Source organism: Scatophagus argus, chromosome 22, assembly GCF_020382885.2.
Source record: "Scatophagus argus isolate fScaArg1 chromosome 22, fScaArg1.pri, whole genome shotgun sequence".
In the NCBI taxonomy this organism is placed as follows: Eukaryota; Metazoa; Chordata; class Actinopteri; family Scatophagidae; genus Scatophagus; species Scatophagus argus.
The window spans coordinates 7,502,921-7,523,209 of record NC_058514.1 but is presented as its reverse complement, the minus strand read 5'-3'; the positions used below and the strand labels follow the sequence as shown (position 1 = coordinate 7,523,209).

The 20,289-nt window shown below is 40.4% G+C and overlaps 3 protein-coding genes across 8 annotated transcripts in view; 2 read left to right on the top strand and 1 right to left on the bottom strand.

Moving 5' to 3' along the window:
- Window positions 1-255: 255 nt before the first annotated feature.
- On the bottom strand, window positions 256-5,888 carry klhdc10 (kelch domain containing 10). Of its 2 annotated transcripts, none has more exons than XM_046378975.1 (9): window positions 5,661-5,888; window positions 3,469-3,690; window positions 3,220-3,374; window positions 2,878-3,026; window positions 2,711-2,795; window positions 2,316-2,382; window positions 2,187-2,234; window positions 1,820-1,959; window positions 256-1,682 (listed from the first exon to the last, which is right to left on the bottom strand). In XM_046378975.1, the coding sequence occupies exons 1-9, from the start codon at window positions 5,749-5,751 to the stop codon at window positions 1,473-1,475; spliced, it is 1,167 nt and encodes a 388-aa protein (XP_046234931.1). In that variant the 5' UTR covers window positions 5,752-5,888; the 3' UTR covers window positions 256-1,472. The 2 variants fall into 2 exon arrangements, with proteins under 2 accessions (XP_046234931.1, XP_046234932.1); XM_046378976.1 differs by having other exon boundaries at window positions 5,676-5,888.
- Window positions 5,889-5,951: 63 nt separating this feature from the next.
- On the top strand, window positions 5,952-11,522 carry zc3hc1 (zinc finger, C3HC-type containing 1). Of its 4 annotated transcripts, none has more exons than XM_046378972.1 (10): window positions 5,952-6,044; window positions 7,615-7,717; window positions 7,861-8,011; window positions 8,130-8,213; window positions 8,342-8,469; window positions 8,665-8,804; window positions 9,047-9,314; window positions 9,459-9,662; window positions 10,179-10,388; window positions 10,557-11,245. In XM_046378972.1, exons 3-10 carry the CDS (start codon window positions 7,903-7,905, stop codon window positions 10,629-10,631), a joined length of 1,218 nt encoding a protein of 405 aa, XP_046234928.1. In that variant the 5' UTR covers window positions 5,952-6,044; window positions 7,615-7,717; window positions 7,861-7,902; the 3' UTR covers window positions 10,632-11,245. The 4 variants fall into 4 exon arrangements, with proteins under 4 accessions (XP_046234928.1, XP_046234930.1, XP_046234927.1 ...); XM_046378974.1 differs by lacking the exon at window positions 5,952-6,044 and adding an exon at window positions 6,139-6,157; XM_046378971.1 differs by lacking the exon at window positions 5,952-6,044 and adding an exon at window positions 6,672-6,870 and having other exon boundaries at window positions 10,557-11,522.
- A 541-nt stretch (window positions 11,523-12,063) lies between these two features.
- The window catches only part of ube2h (ubiquitin-conjugating enzyme E2H (UBC8 homolog, yeast)), a 30,482-nt gene continuing 22,256 nt past the window's right edge, over window positions 12,064-20,289 (top strand). The window contains exon 1 of one of the 2 annotated variants that reach the window (XM_046378761.1): window positions 12,064-12,349. In XM_046378761.1, coding sequence (XP_046234717.1) covers window positions 12,297-12,349 — 53 coding nt within the window. In that variant the 5' untranslated portion in view covers window positions 12,064-12,296. The remainder of the gene's footprint in view (window positions 12,350-20,289) is intronic. The other variant, XM_046378762.1, reaches the window with a different exon arrangement.

Below are 20,289 nucleotides of genomic sequence, written 5' to 3'. Positions count from 1 at the left end.
AGACATTGACTGATTGTAAGAAATGTCTTGTTGAAAAATGGGTGAAATATTCTCCACCTTGAAAACACAATTTGAAACATGAACCCTTTGTTTTGAACATCCAAAGATCTTATACTGCCTGTTTTTGTGAGATTCCAACCTTTAATTAAAGGTTTGAAAAAGGCACTGCAGTATAAACAAGTGTTTGTGTAAGCCTGCTACTAAAGTGACTCCCTGTGTACAACACGGAGTCATCAACAGAGAGGGAGTAAGAAGTCTGCCAGAATTAAGTCTTTATTTAAATAAAAACATTTTAAATTAATTTTAAAGAGCACCAAATTCACAGTGATGTGTTGCATGGTTTGGTTTACAAATGAGATCTGCAAGCGGGATGGGAATTAAATGATTTTGAAGATACCAACCTTCCTTTGACTGTTTTTTTTTTTCTTTTGCAGATTTGAGTTCTCCACACTAGGCTGTAACATAATGGATAACAGAAAGTACAGGAAATACAAGGGCTCGGACACTGAGCCCTTTCTTCACGCACTAACAAAAAGCATACAGTGTTTCTGCGTGTTTTGGCTAATTTACCACAAATAACATATATTACCCATGACCATTATAAGAGCATACTATAGCTTAGTTTTTTAAAAGTGCTTTCCGTTCTTCCAGGCAGAAGCTGCTTTCCATTCATGATCAAATTATGCAAGAATAATTTTAACAATAAACATGAAAGTCAATGTGATTGACTGTGTAAGTTGATTTTCACACCATATGCCTGGAAGGCTGCAAAAACATTTAAAAAATCTAAAACGCTACAGCATGCCAGCAGTAATGGAAATTATATATGAGATTTGAATTAAATTGGCTAAAATGTGCAAGAACACAGGCATGTGAAAACCACTGTCAGTTTTTAGACTGAAATTATGATTTTGTTTATAGGATCTATTAAAACAAGTAACTCTCTGCAAGACAAAGTGTGCAAACAGCAATATCAGGTGCTGAGAATACACCCAGAAAAAATTGATTTTGTCCTTCAAATAAATATACATGCATTCTTCCTTTGCACAGAATTCTTAAAATACTAGAAAAGGCTGATTTAAAAAAAATGGGAGAGGATAGTCATGAAAAAACATGACATCGCAAAATAAAGTATTTCCGGCTGATGCATTTTGAAGAATAAGAAGCGAGAATTTGTAGCTTGGCAAAAAGGCATCATGTTAGAGGTTGTGGCAGGGGGGAGGGGTAAAATCCATAAAACATTCCACATTTATTTTTCCTATCATCACTGAAACTGAAGAAAAATTTGAACAAATGGAAAACAAAAAGGCATCCCATTGTTTTTGGTTTTAAGGCGGGGCTACGTTCGGTGGGGGACGGGGAGGACGTTTTCCCGAGAATTTTGCTGTGAATTAAATTCTGTGCTCTGTCATCTCCTCCCAGCCCAGCCCACTCTATCACATCCACTCAGTGTCCGACTACCACTGTGCGGTTTATTTCAAGCGCTCAATGAGTTCCTGTGTGAGGCCTAGGTTGAGAAGCTGCATGGTGGGGAGTGAAGTCAGGTGGGGAAACGCCTGGAGGAGCTTCTCCCAGCATAGCTCCAACAGGCTGGGCACAGCCAGCCAGATCTTAAACAAAGAGCCAGTTCTCTTGTTCTCATGGATGTTCACCACGCCACCATGGATGTACATGCAGCCAGCCTGGGGAGACAGTAAAGGAAAGATCAATACAAATATTAAGCAGGCTTGTGGTCAACCCCAACTCCAATCTCCAACCTACAGATCATTAATTAAATATATACATGCAGGGTGACCACACAGGGTTGTGTTGTACTAACTGGGGTGACAGCAGCACAGTGAAAGTAGGCCGGCTCAGGCATCAGTGCTGGTAGTTTACTCCACTGAAATGTCTGCAGGTTGATCTTCCACAGATCAGCTAATATCAATTCCCCGTTGTAGCCTCCACAGATAAATACATCTACAAGAAGGAAAAAGGAGGAGTCAGACATTGTTTGTGTAGTTGTACGCATGTTAGCTGACAGGGAGTTACTTTCAACCCAGTACAAAGGTTTAACATATAAGAATGTGATCTCAAATGTCAGGAACACCCGTTTATCCTCACAGCAGAATAATAAACATATGACTTTTAGTTGGGTGACACTGGATGCACAGCATTACTGAAAAAAAACTAAAACATTTCCTCACCATTTCGTATTTGTACACAGCTATGGCACCTCCTAGGAGCAGGGTATCCTGTCAACAGCAGAGATATTTTAGAAAGGTGTGAATGAGAAGAAAACGGGCTTAGTTAAAAATGAAATGCAAAGTACAGACCTATTTTGTCATGAGGTTTGGTTGTGATCTCCTCCCAGGAATTGGTCTCCAAATTGTAAGCATGTACCTGTTAAGAGAGACAACAGTCACTGCAGGTTTAAGGGGGTGTTCAGTGCAGTGATTAAGATCGGTTTGGCTTGTGTACAAAACAAAACGGTAACATGAACTGTAATAAGGAAATCCAGATAAAATAGAGTGGTTTGGTTCTTTCATCATCTTCAGTACACATACAGGTGGGCTAGGAAGGAAAATGCCATATACATGCATCATATATTGCTTTAGCTGTCATAAAAATGAAACTGCCGGTTTTTCAGAGATTCATGCTTGAAACATTTTGAATTTGAAATTCTGGCAGACAAACAGTTTTGGTGAGAGTACCATGTGTGGTGTGGTACCTTGTCCAGAGGGTAAGACGTCCAGGAAGTTCCTCCTCCTAGAATGTAGATCCTCTGTCCATCATGTGCTATTTCATGCCTGTACCTGTAATACACGCAGCCAAGGAGTTTTACTACAGTGAAAACACCCCTGGCTTCTAGCACATTCAGGTGTCATAAAGGCGTACCGTTCCTCAGGCAGGTCATCAGGAGGGTTATTGGGCTTGAGGTGGATCCACTCCCTGGTAGTCAGGTCCAGCCTGTGCAGGTCTGTGCTGTAGATGTAACCCGTTGTCCCTCCAAACACGTACAGGAAGCCATTTATGATAACCATTGCCTGAAGGAGGAGAAATATGAAATGAGAGTCTAAGAAACAGCTTGACTGTGTTTGTGTAATTATTCTCGCTGCCAGAGAGGGGAGACTAAAGTTCCACACAACAGGTTTAAAATTTAGCAGGTTCCGACAATATTTCAATCCAAAAAGTCAATTTGGCCCACAAAGCAATCGACATGGTGACTTATGAAGTTACCTGTCCATAGATTCTGTTAGGCTTCTTCCCCCTACAGTTGAGCAGTGACCAACGCTTGTACTTCACGTTACAAACATGCACATCATTTCCATTATTTTCACCAAAGGGGATCCCGGTGCCGCCAAACACCAGGAGGTTGTTGCCATGCAAAACAGCTGCAGAGAAACAACAAAACCAAGTTCAATTTTCAAGCACATTTTACAATAAAACAATGAAATACTAATGAGTATTAGATATTCAGTATTTCACCTGACATAGATGCCAGCTCTGTGGGCATATAGCCCTCTGTTCGAATCTGCTGCCAGCAGCCTGTAGCAAAATGGTACCTCCAGAGTTCCCTGAACAGTGGATAGTCTTCATTCTCTGAGCCTCCTGATTCATCATAGTCAGGGTTGTACCCTCCGAACACATAGAGGTTAGTGTTGTCAGCAACACAGCGATGCCCGCTGCGGGCGGGGGGAGTACGATTACCTGGAGAAGAAGGAGCAAACTTTCACAGCATAAGAAGAGGAGGAGCATTCTAACAAAGATCAGAGACGCCACAGGATGACAAAAATATGCTAAAAGATACCGCATACAATTAAGTCAAATGTCAACATACAATCAGTTGACGTAAAATAAATATTTCTGGTTACATTTACTAAAAAAGTGGATCTGAAAAAAAATGGTAATTAGCATTGGCCTGATCATTGAGAAAAACTTAGTGTTCACGTCCTTGCTGACTCAAGGACTCTTTGACGTGCCTGCGGGAGAAGTGGGGGATATTTTCACGGTCACAATTACAACATTGAGCAATTCTGTATTTCAAGTTTCCCTGCATGACCTTGAAATCACAGGGAGAGGAAAACTACTGGCGACATAAAATATGAATACATAGACTCAAAGAAGAAAGCCCCAGGATATCCTCCCAGGGAGGGGATAGTGCAAACACCTTATGTCTGAATCTAATTAAAATAAAAGAAAGTGGTCAAACATATAGCTAGAACAGGATGAGTGAACAGCTTTGACAGTTATGGAATCAGGAGCTTAATTATTACTATTCTTACAACAGCTTTTTTTCTCTACAATAGCATTTCTTTGTACATTGTATTCACACCGAGTGGAACCTCAACGTAATACATCTGCTTAGAGACAACAAGCTGCAAAATCCCTCAACAATACTAAGCTACAGGTGTGTTCACTTCATACACTGTATGTAAAGCCTATGTGGTGTGGTCGATATTAAATGGCTCTCCAGCATTAAAGCAACCAGAGAAAGGAATTTTTTCATATCTTACAGTGCTGTAGTTAAAATGCAGACTCGAGACATTCACAGCATATCAGGCTAAGAGTTTTACCTTATACGGAAAGCTATGTAAATAGAAAAAACTAAAACATCACATCTGACATACTCAGATGCTTAGGCTGGGGGTTTAGCAGGATTCTACACAAATGATGACAGAATACAGAGCACATTAAGCCAAATCTAATAATGCACCTCTGTTTAATGTACTAAGAATAGAACTGATGTTTCAGCCAAACAATGCACTTCTAATAATCAGGATTTGTAATGGACTGGGAAAGCAATTAAGGGTGGCGTACAGACACAACACGAAGGGATGCAGAAATGGTGGCATAACAGCACACTTTTCAGAAAGTTAAGTGAAAGGCAACAATACAAAAGTATCAGTGACAGTAGCTAGTATGGCAACCGCTTGGCAGTATCATGTATAAGCTTAACAAATATTGTGTGGAGTCGTCTGTGATCTCTCTAGGTCACTGAATATTTCTGAAGCTGTATGTCAATAACAGTTTGAGGAACCTGAGTTGAACTGTGTACTATACATTGCTGGGTCTCAGGTGTGACTGCCTTAGCCAATTGTAAGACTCTGTGACGCACAAAACCGAAAACAGACAATGAACTGTACACAAGATTAAAATCTAATACTAACAGATGAGTGGAAAATGTTATATATCAAAGAAGAGGCAATACTTCTTGTCGTTTTCCACACATGATGGGTCATCTACTTACGTCTGTCTATTGAGTACTGTGTTCTCTATAATGTGGCTATCAATACGTTAATTTGATTCGCCTAAACTGAATGAAAATGATTCAATTTAGAGCCCTGACTCTTAGCCTTACATTTTTTGTAAGTCAGCAAACCCTAGAAATGACTGATTACGTGTCAGGCCATATACTAAATTCAGTTACGGTTTTTACAAAAGGTGAGACACTTCACCACCAAAAGATAAATATGCAGAAAACATTCAGAATTACTGAGATGGTGCTAGCTACATTTAGCTATGTTATCCTTACGGGCTTTACATTTTCGATATCTAAAACGTGTCATCGTATGTGAAGCAACCGATCTCGGTCACACAGTGTTTATTCAACTGGCAAAACTGGACAACGCTAAGTTAAAACCCATCGTTAGCATGTTTTGCTAGTGTTGTTGACCGACCTGCTAACGTCTCACCGTGCGGTGGCCTGCCTGTCAGTTTCTCGAATTTATTCAGCTGGTCAGGACTGCGAGGACCTTCAGCGACCGACATCGTTTCCCGTTAGAATCCAGCCCTAAAAAATGTCACATCAAGCAAAAAACATCTGCTATGGTGCTGACAAACCATTATAAATCATCCCAGTCACTTTGAAGCCATTCACAAATGTTTGCCCCCCAGCCGCGAGCTCCTTGGCCAATCAGAAGGCTTGTTATTAGGACGTTTCGTCAGTAGAGATGGGCGGGACTGCGCTGGTCGTCAAAACATCAACACTTCCTCTGAGCATGTCCCGAGTGCGGTTCAGGGACCTTGTTGGAAGTGAATGCGGTGAAATAGAAGGCTTTACGGTATGAACTGATCGCACTACACGAGCTGCAGAAGTAACCCACCGAGCTTATTAACTCAACTCTTTAATAAAGTCTGTCTACCATATTTGCAGTCAGCTTTAATTTGATTCTGGGTGAGTTCGGTAGTTTTGTTCAAAATGACTAAACAGGTGTGTTCCTGTTGAAAGTGCACCGGTGCTCTGAAAATGCTGTCACATTTGAATAAGAATTTAATGCTTTATTAGTGAATAAAGGAATTAGTGAAAGGAATAGGTGACTGTCTATGAGCTGGCTCAACACTCACAATGTGATGACAATACCTCTGTACTTTTTTAAAAACTTTGAATGCAGGGCTATTACTTGTGATGGACTATTTTCATATTACTCACTTAACTTTTAACTTTTACTTAAAGGATTTGAATGATTCCTCCATAGTGCAATAAAAGTCCTTGAAAGTGATTTCATCTTCTTGCTAGGAAATGTCTATAAAAATGGATCACTACATAAAAATAAAAATAAAGTTAAGTATTATCCCACGTAAATGTGATACACTAAATCTAATTCTATTTTAAATAAGTCAATATGTAGACTAAAAATCAAACAATTGACAAAGTTGACTATGAAGAAGCCAAGCAGGTCGAAGCTACCCAGTTTGTTGCAAAGCGGAACTATTGGTTTTGGGGTTTATTTTCCGGGGAACGTCCGAGTCGATCATGGCGACTCTCGGCGGCAGTCGTGGGGATCGTCTCGGCAACTCAAATCATCAAAAGTCTTCTCTTGCATCTCCAGAGAAAGTTCGCGAACTTCTTAATGATGGAGTATCATCAACAAATATTGCGTCCAGCAGGTGAATTTTTGAACACGCGTTTGCTAGTTGTTTGATTTAAAGGGGCCCAAGAACAAGTTGACACTAGCTAGTTTGCTTAGCCACTTAGCTTAGTAACGCTGCTACTTTAGCCGTCTTCAAGAGGGGCGAGTCACCACAGATTTTGGAGGTTGTAGACCAGGAAGGGGAATTTCCACTTTATGTATTGTGTTATTACTTAGCCCGTTTACCTGGCAGGTTTGTGATGATGTTCGTTGTGCTATCGCTCCCGTGCACAGTTAGAGATAAGGGGGTGGGGACTTAAAAGTTACTGTTCTGTGGTACACTTAGTTTGCTGTTGTTCTCTGGGGCATTATCTATATCCAGCCCTGCCCTGAAGGCCAGGTTAAATATATTTAGTCAGATTATCCACTGTGCATTAATATAAGACACAGATCTTACCAACACCATTCTTCGTTTTCTTCTTTATGTTGTTACAAAACTATAATGCAGGTGAAATGTTGCATAACTGCATGTCACTGCCTTATAGTTTGCTATCTGTTTTCCTTCTACCCACACTATTTAACCCACATCAATTACTTGTTTAATTAAATTTGGTTAGGCCCACACAGTGCATTCCTGTCTAGCTTAGCAGTTTTATTCAGATTTAAAAATCTTACAGTGTACAGTGCACATAAGTTTAATTAACGGCATCGTTTTTGTTACTCAAATAGTCACCAAATATGTGGCAACTAAAAATGTGTTTTCCCCTTGTGTGGAATCCAGTGAACAAGGAGATCTGCAAGCTCTGGAATTAAAAGGCAACACTCAAGCACCTTGCGAGGCAACGAACAAAGAAGCCTTTTTCTCAAGAGTGGAATCCTATTCAATATCCTTTTTTTCATTTTGACCTGGTTTGAAGTTTTAAGGTTTGTCATATATTACAAAACTGTGTGATTACTAATTAAGAATAATCCTGAATGTGACAATGAATTGTTTTGTGTCTGAATGAAGTTTTCCTTAGCATAGTACTGTTTGAAATGGGCAGGTAAACCCCGCATATTGTCCCCACTGATGTGCGCTAGATATGGCTGGATCAACGTTGGGTGTGATATGCTCAAGTGCTCCAGCTGCCAGGCTTTCCTTTGTGCATCACTACAACCAACTTTAGACTTTGAAAAATGTGAGCAAAATATTGAAACAAAAGAAAGACAATGTCACGCTTAATTTTGGCAAGGTTGGCTTATTGTTGCCAGTCTGCCGACATTTAAAGGTCAAGCTCACCTCTCCTGTCTTTATAGATGAATCCCGCATTGCAGAGATATCAAGGCAGCTTCAGACGCAGCATGAGAAGTTTTGTCCATGGCCCGACTTTCCATGCCCAGGTATGAGCAACCATTTTGTACTGCATGTATAAATGAACCAAAATGATCTTTAACATGACCGTGCCATTTCAGCTGAACTGACTGAATTATGAGCATAATGATCAAGGTGAATGTTGATGTCATTGCAGAGAGGTTCTGGCTGGTTCCAGCTTCTGAGCCATCAGCACTACTCACTGCCTTCTTGGAGCGCTTCCAAAGCGCCTGCCTCCTTGCACAGCAGCTGCCAGCCATGAAACCGGAGCAGCTGAAGTCTATGGTGAGGCAGGAGTTGCTTACTTTGGATACTTACCAAATGCGCTATGAGGCATTATTAACATTGTTTATGGAAAGAAAGGACTTAGAGGAATGCTTTCAGGGGATAATGGAAAGGAAAGGGAAATTCATTGTATAAAAATCAGAACTTACTATGTTTCAGTTGTTTACATGCAATTCATATCCACTGTCCTTTCAGTCACTGACTGAGGATGTTGTCAGTGGTATACTGCAGCTTATTGAGGAAGAACAAAAAAGAAAGGGAGGGGCTCCATGTTCTGAACCTTTGGCTGTCCAGGTGGCTGCATGCATTGTTTCGCTCTGTGGCTGGGCAGCAAGGTGAGTTAAAATTCCCTAATTTCCTGTACTCGACACTTTTTAAAATGTTTTCTCATTCAGATTTTTGACTAGACACAGACTGATGTTGCCATGAACAAGAGAAAGCACACATTAACGCTAAATGAATCCTCAATGATTACTTGCTGCAAGGAAGAAAATACACTGATAGGACAAGGGTGAAACTGGGAGAAACACTCTTCCACCCTGTGAAGATGTCTGAGCCATGGATTTCTCTATCTTAGCCCAGCTCTGCACGCCATGAACCTACCCATCCTGACCTGCTCGTACTGTATGCGTAAAGTGGGCTTGTGGAACTTCCACCAGATGGAAGGAACAGGTGATGCAGATACCTTACCAAACACTGGTGGACCCTGTGCTCAAGCAGCAGGCCCTGCCTCAGTAGCCACACATGAATGCCAGAGTGATCAGTCTGCTTCTGCCTCATCCACTCCTGCTACAACTCCATGTCGCATGAAGTTGAGGAGCCAGGACTCCACCCGCACTGACCAGGCAAGCTTCAAGAAAATGATGGCTTACATATGTGAACCTATTGAATTTTAGCAGAGTTACTTTCTGTATAACAATTGTAAATGGAATCGATGATGTGCCAGGTTGCCTTTTTTTTCTTTCACCGTGCCCTGGTATGTGTTACAGGGCGAGGGAACCTCCTCCCCTGTGGCTTTGCGTGCCCGAAGCAGAGACTCCCCAAGCCCCAGTGAAGAGCTGCCAAGTCCTTTGACCAGGGGCAAAAGGACCGCAAATCGCAGTAGAGGACAAGGGGAAAACTCTGGGGGCGACGGCGCTGCCACTCTGCAACACCCTCCTAAACGCCTTTGCCTGTCATCACTTGGTGGTCCTGTAAGAACTAGCATTATTGATTTCACAGCATGTTTTTCGCAGTTATATCATGGCATGGGACTCCATGTCCAGTGGTTCTGTATAATGCATAATTTGACATTAAGGCAAGGTTTTAGAACAATCAAAGATTTTAGTACTGGCATTCAAGATAAGCCTGGACAACACAGTTAGAATCACAGTTTCAATTTGTACCTGCAGACTCATTCTCACATGACACGAGATCTGTTACATTGATTTCAGTAGTTCCAATTTCTTGATGATGAATTTTACACAGGTAGAGAAGGAAGAAATTATTCCAAGGTGATGATTACTGTCAAGAAAGAGTGAGAGAGAGAGAATGGATCTTGCTTATGATGAGCAGCATGGTAGCCTCTGCCACTTGTGTATGAATATTGTTGTGAATGGATGAGTGCTGGTATATTTTGAGTGGTCAGTAGGACTAGAAAGCGCTAAATAATTGCCATTTTTTAATTGGCTATTACAAAGAACCTTTTTGACGCATTTCTGTTATTTCAGGATGAGCTCCTTCATAAGAATGCATTTGACCCCCTCGCTCAGCACAGAGACTGGTGTCCCTGGATCTCTGTGGGAAAGGAAAATGTAGATCCAGGGGCAGTTCCCCTTTCGGACAGAGATGCGGGTCTTCATCAGCAGGGCTGGAAGGTTGCCCTTGACCTCCTTGTGCCAATTAAGAACTCTAATACAGCAGGAAGCAGTCCAGCACAGGCAAGTTAAGACTTCTAAACTTTGAATTTTGCAACAAAGCATCCTCAACACTAGTGACCATTTGCATTCTCCAGAAACTGATGCTTGACGATACATGCTCTGCCACTTTGTTATGAACCTTTAATTTAGATAATATCTGACATTTTTCTGATCTCTCTTTCCCCTCAGGGTGCTCGTGACAAATCTAAAAGGGTGTTTGCTATATTCCGTCAGTGGCAGGTATCTTCCTCTCCATCTCAGTAGACTGTTTCCATCCAAACAGCATTGCAACACGGAGTCGATGACCTGCCCTGCCTTCTTTTTGTGGTACTGAATCTGTAGTACCAATGACAGGAGTGTCATATCATATCAATATATGCCATCCCGTGAAGTTGTGTTTACATTCAAAGTGTTTCTTGAGGGAATGGAAGTTGATTGTGTTTTCAGTCAAATGAATAAGTGTCTTCTCTGTGAACAGCAAAATATGTGAAGGATGCCTGTGTGGTATTAAATTGAATTCTGTGTTACGAATATTGGGATGTGCAGGCCTGTATAGGCCTTGTATCATGTGTATTCTTAAGTAGATATCAAGTAATAGAACACATCTCTGCATATAAATTGGCCACAGACGAGACATCTACAGCTAACCTCATATGAAGTTTGCTTCGGTAGTTCTTCATGACTTTGTGACATTGTTATGGTCCAGATTTCTGTAGAGTAAAAGAGACAAGAAGTCCCTGATTGTGAGAAAGGGCCAAATTGCTTGACACTGGAAAGGCAATGTTTACCTTCAATGTATATGGAGTCATTTGAGGTAGTGGTAAAAATTAACCTCAGATTAGCAAAAAAAAAAAAAAAAAGAACAAAAAAAAACAAAACTGTGAGGAAGTCATTTTTGTGTGTGTACATTTTTGTGTGTGGACATGAGTTCTTTTTGAAAAGAACAATCCTTTTGGTAGTGAAATTTTTTTGCAGTTGATCAGTGCTAAAATCCAGGCAGGTAGAACAATGTGCCAAGAATTTCAAACCTGTTCTGAATTAGATTCAGGATGCCTGTACTTCCTACCTTGCCTACCTGTGACATCCTCTCAACACTGCATGTGATTTATTTCCATAGAATTTCCTAAAAGTGTTTAATAAAATGCTCTTCTGAAAGCTTGTCTCACTTTGCATATAGTTCCTCTGACATTATTATGCTGTAAATACAGGAAAAATGCATTAAATACACTCAAAATATTTTGATACCTATTTTGTCCTTGGAGTTATGGTATATTTTTTAGCCATGGTCATGAAAACATTCTCTTGGTCTTATTCATAACATGTAATAAAGTTAATTCCTATCTATTTTTAGTGTTATTTTGGACATTCATCAGAAAGAAAACATTTTTTATTCCTTTTGGAAAATTTTACATTAAAATTTCTTACATTTTCCTCCAAGGACTGCTACCTGTGGCCATTTATTTTTAGGTTTATAGGCCTGTTCTGGTAGCTTATAATAGCAATGTTTCTTCTCTGTCTTGGTATTTCTATATAACTTCTAAATTTCGAAATAGAAAACAATGATGTAAGGTCTTCCAAATAGCACTTTCACGTGAAATTTAAGCTTCAAACCCAAGGATGTTCTAGCTAAAACTACAAAGATGGCCTTTGAGTGTGACGTTTGGTCGCATATATATGACGTTGTCCGCGGAGTGATCCTAGGTTGTCAGAACCATGGTCAGAACGCTGAGAAGCAGTGAACAGCAGAGGTCTAACGTTAGCACAGGCACTCGTTAGGACAGAGAGACACTGAACTGTGAAGACATTTTGCGGTGAACATTTCCGAAAGCAAATGTTAACTTTCGGATAGTACAGTTTGCTAGACTGTCTAGCGTTTCGGGAGCTAGCTTTCAGTTTGCTTACTGGTGCTCTGCGGTGGAAATAGCAAAAATGTCGTCTCCAAGTCCGGGTAAAAGGCGAATGGATACCGATGTGGTGAAACTGTATCCTTTCTGAACATAAACAACAGTCTTTCAATCGCTGTTTAGTCAGCTATACTTTAATATGTGGAAATGTGATATGAGAAAAATATATTTATTGACGCTACTTCTTTATCTTGACAAACCAAATCAGAAGAAAGCTTTCATTGTGAATGACTGGTGTTTTGTGTAAACAACATTTTGCTAGCAAAGCCAAGTGTTAGCTATTTCTGTCCTGCGAACCTTCAGTCGCTTATCGGGACAGCTGTATTAGCTAATAAGATCGGTTCCATGTCCCGGTAGCATTTTTCAACTCTTTGTATTCATAACATTAACGTTAGTGTTAGCTGTCTAGCTTGATTTCTATATTTGAAAATTATTGCAACAGCCGAACGGACGCTAACGTTATTCTCCCTTTTCAGGAATGTCTTTCATCTTGTTGCACCATCAATAGACCTTACAGTGGCAGACTATATAGACACCTTTTGGCAGTTTGGTTTCTTTAATCAGGCTGTTGTTGTCAGGGGAGTTAAGTCAAACAGCCCATTTACACGTTGACACAGAAGCTTGTTTACATAACGTAAAGCTAACGTCAACTGAGAATGCTGCTGTCTTTTGTTCTGCTCTCATAAAATCGTTGGCGTTATTACAGTACGTATAGCACTCTGTGTCTTATTAGCTTTGATTTGTAAGGCCAGTAAAGGTTTTTTGATTGTATTATTGCATCTGCCACTTGAAATGTTACCTTGTAACGCTTCTGAGCTGGCTGGCTAGTCTGCTGGTTAATTTCAACATCAAAATGGCCACCTGAGTGTCTCTATGTGTCTCACTGTATTTCAGTGTCTGCAGGCAAATATATGGAAACCTAACTTTTATCATTTAGGAGTGGTTGTTAGCTGTTGTTTTTATGAATGCTGTGATTTGAATTGACCGTGGCCACTGTTTGTTAAATGGAACAGCAGGTGTCATGAGGCTGTAGTCGTTTTCACTGTGGAATGCTTGAACTTTTAAGTAACGTCTAGTATGTTCTGTTTTTCAACTCTTTGTCATCATGTTTACTTTTGTACTGCTCATTTGTTTGTTCAGCTTAACTTTTAGGGCTGACAGAGAGAGCTCTAAAAATGAACCATAGCACCATATTTCCAGTCCATACCGTGTTCTGGAAGAACAGTATGAATAAGTAGTTTTGTTTTTGTCCCAGCATAGTTGAACCCAGCTTAATGATTGGGTGGCCTGTTACTAGCGGAAACCACAAGAGGGAGGGACTTAAAACAGCTGATGGGATGGCAGTACAGCTTAGTCTGATTTGGACCTGGAACTGGACTGGTCAGGGGGAAAAAAAAAAAAGAAAAAAAAACATAAGCAAAAAAAAAAAAAATTAAATAAAATAAAATAAAAGGGAAGTTGTCTCAACATAATGGCCAGAAAGAAAAAGCCTTATTAGTTTCATAATTGAATTAAATTGAAAAATGTTATTTTTTTGCTGACATCATGGTGTATTTGCATGTCATAATACATCCTGAATACTAATACTAATACTATATACCATATAATACCATACTAACACATTAGAGTTACAATATCAGCAAACTATACATTTGAAAATGCATGTGGCTGCAGTACATCACTATATCTGAGCGAAAGTTGTAGGTAGCTACATTTCCCTTGTTATTTTGCCCTGTTGCTTTTGGCGTTTTGTTAGGTCTTCTAGCTATCAACAGTACTTGTTTGAGCAAGTTTATGCTCCCCCCACTCGACTCCACTTATGTGTAGACTATGGCAGCAATGACAGGGTGGTGAAGTAGGCAGTACACAAGGTTTTGAGGATTGCAGCACACATGGTGCCTTGCAGTAGCGTTACACCCCCCTCTCCTTCTTGAGCTACCGGACTGACAGGCAAGAGCAGGTTCGCCGTGCGCCACCTGCTTAATATCATACTGTGACCTGTGTGTTTTATGATGCCATGGGTGAGCAATGGTCAGCAGGTGTTGAGGAAGACAGCAATGTGTGTTTAAATGTAGATCTACAGAACTGAGATTTACTGGCTCACACAGCACATGGGTTCACTGCTGACTAGGCCATATTGTTGTAGGGAGGGCTCCAGGTTACTGGTATGGGAAACAGTTCCGTTCTTCTGTTTGTGTCCCCAGAGCAAAACCAGCAGTAACAACCTTCTCTCTGTGCTCCCTATCCCTGCGTCTCCCCCTGGTGTAACCAAAACCCGAAACTCACACCGCCTTTTAGACAGGAGAAGCTTTTTTCTTATGGGCTGACACTGAAAGCCCTCACGCATTAATTTGCTGCGGCCACCGGAGAGCTGAGAATCTAGAGCGGAGGCCATTAGGGAATTCGTGAAAATGAATGTCAGAATGACCTCAGCATGTAGCATCTCTGGGTTTAAGCTGTGTCCTAAGCCAGGCTGATGAATGGCGGTCTGCTTTTAGCACTTATTTGTTGCATGCACTCTTTTATTTTATAAGAAATTGTAATAGAGAAGGCATTAAGTGTTAATTTGCACTGTTTTCACATTGTTTCTGTCTTTGTGTTCCATGTCCCGCTTTCAAGCCTTTGTAAAGTTATAGTCCTGAGTCCTGGTCCCAAACCTCAAATTAGCATTGTTCTCCAATGATCTGCATAACTTTTGGCCACTAGCTATTCATTCGTCCTCTTGGACATTTTGCTTTGGTTTTAAACCACTGTGTTCTTGAGTCTAAGAGTGCATAATTTCAAAGCGCTTTACATTCAGCTTGTTGCGTGGGGTTGACTGCACATACTGTGTAGGTAGTTGAGCTATTCTTTGCGTGTATTCATCATTGGCCTAGTGTCTTTACACACGCTTTCAAGCAGTACGCTGCTGGAATTTGAGCACAGGTAGATTACAAAGGACTAAGCCTTTTTTGAATGCTTGCACAAGCTCTTGTGTCATCTGCTGCTAATGCTAATGCAGAGATATGGGTCAGAAAACAAACGCATAGCATTATCTGTACAAAAATAATCTGAGGAGCATTTGAGATTGTAGGGAGTTGTCAGGAGGGGTGCTGCAGGCTTCACCAGCCCTAGTATCTATCATGATCCCAGGCATCAGTACCAGTGTATATAGGTGTTTATCATTTCATCCCAAATTAATTGTTGTGTTGTAATTTTTGTGTTTCATTTTTCACCTTTCAAGGTGAGTTTACGTTTTCAGTTTTACTTCAAGGATCCCTCTCTTTTTCATTTTTGTTTTCTTTTGTTATGTTTTTTTTTTTTCACTGTTAAAGCACTACATGGCCTTCAGTATTTCTGATTTTTTCCAGCTGTCCACAGTGAGGGGGTATACATCTATGGGCAGTGTCCACCTTCTCCTCCTCCTTTTTTAAAAAAAATCTTAACATCCAATCCTGAGCTTTATCTGCTCTTTGCTCGGTGTTTTGACCCCATTGTGCCCTCGTAACATGACATCCGGACAGCATCAGCAGCGGAGCCTTTGTATTAGCAGTTTACAGAAGTCCCTGTGACCTCCACCTCCCACTGCTGTTTCAGAAAATGTCACACAGTCACAGGCAGCTAATCTGCACTCAGCACTGTTATTGCGGGACTGAACCAACCAGACACAGTTTAACAGGGAAGTAGCTAGCAGTTTTCTGACTCTTGCTGACTGAGAGATTGATTGAATGAATAGGAACACGATGAACCCATGACAAGAGTGGGGAAAGCTCTGGTCTGGTAAAGAAGTTGTGAAAACTAAAAATGTGCCATGTTATTATGGTGTAATAGAAATAACTTTTCAGTCAGTGTGCATAAAGAAGCTAAGAAGGTTACAGAAATTGTGGAAGCCGCAGTACCATTTTGCATTATCACGCTGTGGATATAAAAACACATGACTAACAAAAACGCAAAACAGATGTTGTTATAGCTTGAACACTGTCAAATTATACGTAATTTGGACAGGATTTTACAGTAGGCTTTATTTGATGATGGGATTTCACCTCAGTCTTGTTTTTTTTTTTCTAGTTAACCTTACTTCATTGACCGTACTGTTAACCTCAAAGCCCAGTCATCACTTTGTAGACCATCTTTATTGTGGCTTCAGGTTAATGTGTAATCTGTTGTAAGAAGCACAAACCCTGAATAAGACATTGGAGGGAATGGCCCCTCTATTGTATGCTCAGCCTGTGAGGGTATGCAATTAAGAGGGCTGAAATGAGATATTTGTTGTGTGTTCTGGGAAAGTTCTGGGAAAGCTGACAATATAACACCTAAATTTAATGGTTCTGTGTTAAATATAGTGTGTGTCTTGAGATTTGTATGTTGTGTCTTTGTAGAAATTTAAGAAAACACTTAAATTGAACAGGACAAAAATGTGTTGATTCCTTTTGTCTTGATCATCTCTTTCTGGGAGTCTGAAAGCCCAGAAATACTGTGTTTCTGCTTTTCTCTGTCCCCTTTTTTGTGATTGCATCCATATAGGTATTCTTGAGAAATATGCTACATCATCTGGCCCTGACCGTGCTCCTGTTCTTTTTTCCTTTTTATTTCCTCATGAGTGAGCGTAAGGCACCCTAGTACATTGTGAAGGAGGCCCCTTCGAGCCCCAGGGGCCCCACCTTGATTGACAGTCTTGTTTTGGGGGTCCACAAGCAAAGCGTCTCTGACAGTAGGAGATTTGAGGCCCTTACTGTTAATCCCACGATGCAGACAGTGAAGCTTCCTACACGCATGGTTAAGTTCCCTTAGAAAAACAGATGGACTGAAGTTCCTCTCTTTGTTTCAGATGATTTTTGGTTTTTTCAGCACTAGGAAGCTCAGTGTGTCCTCAGCCACTTACATGCACTGCTGTTTTAATGTGGAAAATTGAAGGAGTGACGATAGGCCAGTGACATGTTAGGTCATATTTTGGTGTATCGGCCAGTGACATTGAATCCAGCTTTGTCCTATGTATGAAGCAAAAGAGCCTTATCAAAAAGAAACTATCCACACCTACATGTGACTCCCTCTGGTAATCTGCCTCTGTGCGTCTGTATCAAGTTGATAAAATTAGCCACGTGTCTGTCTCTCACTACAGTGAAATTCAGGTTTGGTAGCAGTTTGCTCAACATGTCAATGTTGAATTCACGGATTGTTTTTGTCTTCACAACAGACAGCAAATCTTGTCTTGTCTGTTAGTAAATTTGCTCATTAAATGCTTGCCTCAGATTCAGGCCATTGTTTATCCTGGCCCGGCTTAGTTTTGTGATCATTAATAATCATTTTGTTTGTGTGTACATGCATGGAGCTCTCACGCATGCATACGCACGTCGACTCTGTGCTATTGCTGTAAATAGACTGCTGATTTAGTGAACGGCTGAAAGGAAGAACAGCAGAAGGATTCTCATTTGATTGCAGTGGGTGGGCTCTCATCTCTCACTAGAGAAGACAAAGAACTTAGCCCTAGCTCCAGCACTCACACAGTGAGGTAGCTATCAGCTAACATAGTATACTAAGACTAATGTGCATTCAAAATGATCGTAATGTTTTGAGATAGCTGAGAATTGAGCTAGGTAATTTTGTTTATGTTTCCTGTTTTCCTCTAGAATTTAAAAAGTAGGTTTTATCGTTGTTTCACTACATTGTGCACCACAAAGAAAGCTTTTGTGTTTATGTTTATTTCTGTTTTTTCTAATGTTTATATTGCATGAAAATTATTGTTTACCTCTGTTTATGCACATCTAGGTGACCCACGATACTTAGTCTTATTAACACTTACATGTAAGACCAGGTAAAGCGTGCACAGTCCCAACATGTTGGGCTGCCTGTTAATCACATGTTAAGTTGTCTGTCTGCTTTTTTGTTGCTTTGAAAGTAACTGTTTAAAATTCAGTTTGAGATGTAATCCCTTGTCTTCTCATGTTAAATGTGATAAATTCTAGACCGTATAATTCTCAATGCAGAAATGAAACTGAGGTATTCATAGATAATTTACTTCCCATCTACCATGCAGTGAATGCAGCACTCAATAGCTACCAGACATTTACATGTGGATTTCAGAGAGTCTAGCCTTCAGGGCCATATGTCCATTGATATGTAAAACCTGCAGCACTGTTTTTCTTTCACGGAAACCTTGCGTGCTGGTACAAAGTGCTCCATCAGTGTTTAAATACTTTGTGTCACAACGAGTAGGGTGCTTCGAGAACACAGTTTAAACCAAGCTCTGCTGATAATACCACAATCGAGATGTTGAAAGGATAGTTGTTCATTTAGATTCAACATTTTGAACTGCATTTCAGTACAGTTAACTAGAATGCACCTCTGCTTTTCTTTAATCACTGTTCATTGTTTTTGGCACTCATATTGGGAAACGGCAGATAAATAGATGTGATGAAAGCAGGAAGCTGCCCTATTTAATTCCATATTGCTGGCATAGTTGTTTGTAGTTCCATAAACATAACCGCAATAAAATGTACTGTAGTCTGGCAAAGTGGCTGATAGAGAGACAGAATTATCAGCATTGTCTTTAGATTAAAGGCACAAGTTTGTCACATCTGTAATCTGTTTTTATTGACAAGCAAAGATTGTGTCTCATGTCATGCTTTTGAGATCTTGACCTCAAGAGAATTACAAAACCCACCGATCCTTCCGTTAAGTTTTTTTTTGTACAAAACTTTATAGACTTTATTGTGTTTTTATTTTTTGTGATCTACATGCTTCTGCACTTGGTAAACAGTGAGTTTTATGACAGCTATTTTAGCCTGTTCTTTGAAGGATTAGATCACTTGTTATGGCTGTTTCATTGTGCCTTATCTGTTTCTAAGTATGTTCTAGTACAGGTTATTCAGACCTTAGTTCCCCTCCACAGATATACACAGCTAGATGGGGCATGACTCGTATCTCTTGGTATATGGGCAGGGAAGGGGTTAGTGAGAGCAGCCGGCATGACCATAGGCCTGTTATTATCTTACCAGTAGTTAGTTAAGTGAACCAGCCAGGACTCTCATGAAGAGCCAGGACCCCTTGCCTCACATGTGAGCTGAGAACAAGCAGGCTGTACATTTAGGGTGAACGAACTAGACTAAGGAACTGTGGTTGTTGCAGTTTGTCTAAATCAGATTTGGGATCTTGAATTTCAGGCAGTTTGCATAGCATTAGCTTGTACGAGTTCTGCACAGTGGTTGATACAGCAAACCAGTCAAGTGGACATGCAAACTAATTTAAACTCCTTATGACAGTTGTTTCTCTGTTCTGCCGCTGGTCAGCGTACATGTAAAGAACCATAAACCATTTGTGACCTTTGAGTTCTGGCAAGCTGGCTTGGCGATGAGCTCCTTCTCACAAATTAAAACATCCTCTGCAAAAATGAGAGGCTTCTGCTGCTGTAATTTTTTTTATCCCACAGTACTCCTCCCTTTTAGAAGTTTGTCAAAACAGCTGGCTAGATTTATTTATTGTTGGTTTCACTATAGCCTTAAAGGACTTCTTACTTAATTGAGCCCTTGGGTGCAACAAGCATGTTGCATATTGATTAATTATAAAGAGTTTCATAGATTAAAAAAACATCTGCAATATCAGATTGGTATAAGGGGATGTTTATTTGTCATAAATTTGAATCGAGCTATCTGTAGTCTGGATGAATGGGAGCTGTTGTTAAACTTTGGCTGCTTCGTTCTCATTTTCCATCCCTTCTAAGCTCACGCTGTATTCACAGGATTATCTATCTACTGAGTCAATGAGCTGGGTTTTGAGGGGCTTTGTGGTGGTTGAAATGGTTCAATTAGATTCCAAATCTGCATTAAAATTGAGTAGAGAGAGTTCGACTTAATGAGCAATAAAAGTAAGTAAACAGCAGGGGGAAAACATTAGCCTCAGCGTGAGAGATGGAGAGAGAGACAGAGCAGAGGAATGGGTCAGTGGGGTTGGCTGGTGACTGCTACAGGCAAGAACAGTGTTTGTTTGGTGTTGGAACTGATTAAATCACACTCTCACAGCAACACCGTGGCTATCGCTCACTC

Bases quoted from the DNA above. Each gene is read 5' to 3' on its own strand.
- klhdc10 (XM_046378975.1), bottom strand. From the start codon at position 5,751: ATGTCGGTCGCTGAAGGTCCTCGCAGTCCTGACCAGCTGAATAAATTC. The intron at 3,691-5,660 runs GTCGGTCAACAA...CTTCTTCTCCAG, and splicing joins GCACGGTGAGACGTTAGCAG to GTAATCGTACTCCCCCCGCC. The intron at 3,027-3,219 runs GTAACTTCATAA...CTCCTCCTTCAG, and splicing joins CTAACAGAATCTATGGACAG to GCAATGGTTATCATAAATGG.
- zc3hc1 (XM_046378971.1), top strand. From the start codon at position 6,737: ATGGCGACTCTCGGCGGCAGTCGTGGGGATCGTCTCGGCAACTCAAAT. The intron at 8,214-8,341 runs GTATGAGCAACC...ATGTCATTGCAG, and splicing joins GCCCGACTTTCCATGCCCAG to AGAGGTTCTGGCTGGTTCCA. The intron at 9,663-10,178 runs GTAAGAACTAGC...CTGTTATTTCAG, and splicing joins TGTCATCACTTGGTGGTCCT to GATGAGCTCCTTCATAAGAA.